Raw genomic sequence first — 4,604 nt, 5'->3', positions numbered from 1 at the left:
CCTACAGTCTGCCAAGCTACCGTACACTGAACCACCTGGGGCAGATTTGCCTTGCACCGAGGTGCCGAGGTACACCGAGGTGCCCACACTAGAGGCGAGCCTTAAGCAAGTTCAAATAGGAGTTTTGACGGTGCTGCCCTGAGGTGTTTCTCCCTCGGGACACTTAGCCAAAAGCCGGGGTGCTCCCTTCTTAGGAAAGGAGAGCTTGGGGCCCCTTAGGAGGAGCTTGGGTCCCCTTGCATGGGGGAGCTCGGGGAGCTCCGCCTTTAGGCTTGGGGCGAACTGGGCCTTGCCTACTCAGCGAGTTGTCACACCTGCCGAGTCGTTTGGCCAGGCCTTGGCGAGCTTGTTACACCGAGTTGTGGCCAGGCTACCATGCTGACTTGTCGCTTATGCCAGGTCATATACACATGTCCCCGTGATACGGGGTCGGGCTGAATCACCCTACATCACCACCTAAATTGATGAACGGAACCCAGAGTTCTAGTGCATCGGCACCATGTTTCTCATCGTTCGTGCCACACAAATTGTTTTGGTAGGTCGGATTCGTATCAAAGAATCGAGGCATTTTATGATTTTTTATGCAAAGAAGTTTGAGAAAATGAACAAGGGCAATTATGGTATTTTATGATTTTTTAAATGCTGCATAGGTTTTTCGTCTGGGTCAATAATGGAAGGGAAGTTTTTTGTTGAGTTTCTAGTAGTTCATGGGAGGTATTTGTTACAATGAAACTATAGGGAAGGTTTTTATGATTGTTAGAAACTTTAGGGGAGGTTTTTGTATTTTATCCTTTTTAACTTATCCAAATCTAAATCATGATTTTTTTATTCTTTTATCTATTATCTATTGGATAAAATTCTTAAACTACTATTATGGTTTAGTTAATTAATTAATTATATCCTTACTGTTTAACTATTGTCTTGCACTACCTCTATTGTTTTGAACAATTGATATCTACATAAAAAATGAAATGTCAAATTTGCTCTCCACTATTTCTCAGATTTTCAAAATAAAATTCAATTGATAAAAAAAAAATCAGGAAGATATGATGCTACTTTGTCTCTGTTTTCTGTCTCCGCTAAAATTCCCTTCAAGAAGATATAAAGTGATGGTGCATGCATGTGTCTTTTATTTGCTCGTTAAGAGCACCTCTATGGTTCCGTTTTCGTGACTCGTCACCATTTGGGGGACCTCTATTTGAGGAAGCATCATCGTCTACAACCCTAGTTCAAAAGACTCCCTCTTAATAACAATGATTCAATCTCTAATGGGGTATGTGCAGAGTAGAAAGGAAGGATTTTCAAATTTGTATTCAATTAGCACTTTTTTTCTCTTTCTTAAAGAGATTTAGTAGGATTATAATAAGGAGTGTTTTATTAAATTAGGAAATTTCCTTGTAGGAGACATAAAGGTGTAAAGAAGTCTATATAAAGAGTAGATAGGGCAAAGTTAAGGGTGTTTTTGGTCGATTTCCTCTTAGGTTCCGTTTGGTTTATGAGAAAATTTAGGTGTGATGGGAAAAGATGGGATGGAATGGGAAAGTGTAAAAATCTATTCTTCCATTGTTTGGTTTTATACATGAGAAAATAATAAGAAAACACTATTTCAAGGAGAAGAGAGGAGAAGGTGAGGGAGAAGAAAACGCTGTGTCTGCAACTGTATCTACGAACCCAGAAGAAGAAAGAGAAGAAGAGAGGAGAGAGGGAGGAAGGAAGTGTCTCCGATCTGTGTCTATAAACCTAGATCTAAGTTCTACCATGGCAGAAATTAGATTTGTGTATGTGAACCCAGATCTGTGTCCGCGATTGTGTCTGCAAACCCGGAAGAAGAAAGAGAAGAAGAGAGGAGAGAGGGAGGAAGGGAGTGTCTCTGATCTGAATTTGTGAACCCAGATCTGAGTTCTACCATGGCAGAACTTAGATCTATGTCTACGAACCCAGATCTGTATCTGCAAATCCAAAAGAAGAAAGAGAAGAAGAGAGGAGAGGGAGGAAGGGAGTGGCTGAAATGGGGTGTTGCCGCCGTTGCTCTGTTTCTAGGTTCGAATGGGGAGGGGGTGCCGTCGTCGCTGGTTTCACCGAAGCAGATAGTGAACAGTGGTTTCTTACATTTTTCCACTGGGGTCACACGGTTTTGGTGCGACTCCAAATCCATGATTTTGGGATCTAATATCCCACACTTTTCTCACCCCATCCCCCTCTTTCCCTTAAACCAAATATGAGAAAAAGAAATATTTTAGAATATTCTCTTTTTTTCATCCCCATCCCACAATCCAAACGGAGCCTTAAGTATTAAGTGAAGAGTTGTTCTCTCCCTCTTTATTCTGGTTTTGGTTTTTTTCTTTGAAGCTTCTCTGAACGTGGATTATTTTCAAACCGAAACACTTATTGAGTTTTTTAGCTTGTTTTTAAAAACTACTCCTGAATTTAGGCATATATTCTATAAGCAAAGTAATTTCTGCTAAGCTGCATAAGTTAAGCTCTGACAGCATTTGTTTATAGCAGATGAGGACTCGCTTAGTTATTAATAGTGTTGACTGCTGTACTTAGTTCGATCTTATAATGCATTTAGACTATTTGTTCCTAGCTCGTTTGGTTTATTGGAGAAAAAGCCACTGGATTGATCATCTTTAGCACGAAATGATGAATTAACCTAAAAGCTCTAGCTACTTGAGGCAGGCTATTCTGTTCGTTGGTTTTTCATGAACCCAAAGGCCAAAACAGTACTGCAGATATATGGGAATAGATCTTTTTTTCTTTTTTGATAGGCATGCAACATAGAGATACATGGATCATATCTATATTTTATTATTCGAGCTACATTTCACTTTCACCAGTAAAACAGTGAATTATTTATTAGAGTAAAGAAACAGTTTAGGATCTAGTAAGGAAGGTAGATCCCTTCAGCGGCTGATCCTCTGAAAGGTGGAAACCTAATGATTGAAGGACAGGTGGGCCCAAGGTAGACGGGGCAATCCATGAATTCAGACCCAGATTTATCCACGCAAAACATAACTTGGTGGAGCTGATATTTGCCAAACTTATCAACAGTGCATTCAAGTGCAGGAGTTACTCCAGTTGCTATCTGAAGGACTCGTGTGATTCTCTCCGAGCTGTAGTACTGCCTATCGGGGTTAATCCCTGCATCATTATTATTGCTTACGTATATAAGTGATAATTAAGAAACTTGAATTTATCTTCATGTCTGCAACAATATAATATTACCTTCCTGTTTGAGGATCTGGAGGATATTCACTTTGTCCTTCAAGTCGAGACCTGCTTTAAAGTAATCGTATTGACCATCGAAGACAGAGAGTGAGCAGGTGCCATACTTGGACCACTCGTGAGACCAGAACGGTGTGCTGTCGCTGCTTTGACATGAATACGACGGCCATTTGCGTTGCATCCTGTGAAGCAGGCCTGTTATCTATACCATGAAAAGACGATATCGATCGATATCATCATATATATAGCAGGGAAATTAATAAACAAGTTTGTACGACGTAGCTCTTGAAGAGAAGATAGGAAGAAGATAATACACACCTGTGACAGATCTAAAGAGTTGCCTCGATCACAGTTCATCAGTCTGGTCCCATTACTGGAGCATGGAAAGAGGCCATGCACAGTGAATTCCTGCGAAACCTTTCCAGTGTTTGGGAAGCAACAACCTTTTTCTGACGCACAAAACGACCCTGCCCACTAATAATTAACAAAATAAATATCAACAAACAACTGTCACAATTAGAGCAAACAATTAAAGAAACGAATTAACGAATGATTAATTCTGGGTCGTCTTCTCTACTGACCACTTGTGCATGAAGGAAGAAATGGACACTGGTAGCATGTGAAACACTCAGAGCTGCTAAACATTGTATGACAAGAATCGTAAGTAGAAATGAAGAAGCAGATGCCATGGTTTCCCTACTCTGACTTCACTTCACTTCACTTCACTCAAGCTCAATCCTTTCTCTAGATTTTCTCAGTTTGGCGATGGTGCATGGTGTTCGGATAGCCACATTTATAGGCAAAAGTCGTATGAACATTTGGTAGAAAATTGTAGAGAATACACCCAGTTTAGTGTGTTAAAGCACGTGGGTATTGTATTTGTAATTTTCGTTTTTTTATCTTTTGATTGATGGAGAATAATTTGGGTCCGTGCAAGGCACAATGTTGTTGGATGGGTGGGAGAGTTGAAAGGACTTAAAATTATGATTCTGGTTTAATGGTGGTGCAGCGGACAAAGAAGAGAAAATTAAGATTCAAATTCTATCTATTTTAGCGGTTGCTTTTGTTTCTCTTTATTATAAATAACCGAAACTACTGGCCATGACCATGAGATATAGACTTATAAAGTTGACGTGCCGCATTGCATCCCGTCCAATATCACTAGCGGCAAAAGTGGATAAAGCAATGTTTTCTCTTTAATGCCTAAAAGGACAAACAATTAATTTCCTTCAATCCTATCATCTGACGTAAAAGGTAAAGCCTGTTATCTTATTTCCTACACAAGTGTATATCCTTCTTTTATCTTCATATCTTTCATCTTTGTCTATATCCCAAGATATTATTCAGCTAAAAAAGAAAATGTTGCTTTGAATCATCAA

The 4,604-nt window shown here is 39.7% G+C and overlaps 1 protein-coding gene across 1 annotated transcript; it reads right to left on the bottom strand.

Annotated features, from left to right (window-relative positions):
* Window positions 1-2,735: 2,735 nt before the first annotated feature.
* Window positions 2,736-4,021, bottom strand: LOC148861204 (extracellular ribonuclease LE-like). Its single transcript, XM_088941620.1, has 4 exons — window positions 3,807-4,021; window positions 3,544-3,699; window positions 3,226-3,427; window positions 2,736-3,141 (listed from the first exon to the last, which is right to left on the bottom strand). The coding sequence occupies exons 1-4, from the start codon at window positions 3,912-3,914 to the stop codon at window positions 2,882-2,884; spliced, it is 726 nt and encodes a 241-aa protein (XP_088797746.1). The 5' UTR covers window positions 3,915-4,021; the 3' UTR covers window positions 2,736-2,881.
* Window positions 4,022-4,604: the final 583 nt, after the last annotated feature.

This window comes from Nelumbo lutea, chromosome 4 (assembly GCF_056320005.1).
Source record: "Nelumbo lutea isolate HS-2025 chromosome 4, American lotus-T2T, whole genome shotgun sequence".
NCBI classification, from domain to species: Eukaryota; Viridiplantae; Streptophyta; class Magnoliopsida; order Proteales; family Nelumbonaceae; genus Nelumbo; species Nelumbo lutea.
Note: the sequence above shows the minus strand (reverse complement) of the source record. Positions and strands in the feature narration are given on the sequence as shown.

What these genes read in the sequence shown, in the direction of transcription:
- LOC148861204 (XM_088941620.1), bottom strand. Translation starts at nt 3,914, where the DNA reads ATGGCATCTGCTTCTTCATTTCTACTTACGATTCTTGTCATACAATGT. An exon ending in ACTCTTTAGATCTGTCACAG is followed by an intron (nt 3,428 to 3,543) that starts GTGTGTATTATC and finishes TTCATGGTATAG; the next exon opens with ATAACAGGCCTGCTTCACAG. An exon ending in CCAGATCCTCAAACAGGAAG is followed by an intron (nt 3,142 to 3,225) that starts GTAATATTATAT and finishes ATAATGATGCAG; the next exon opens with GGATTAACCCCGATAGGCAG.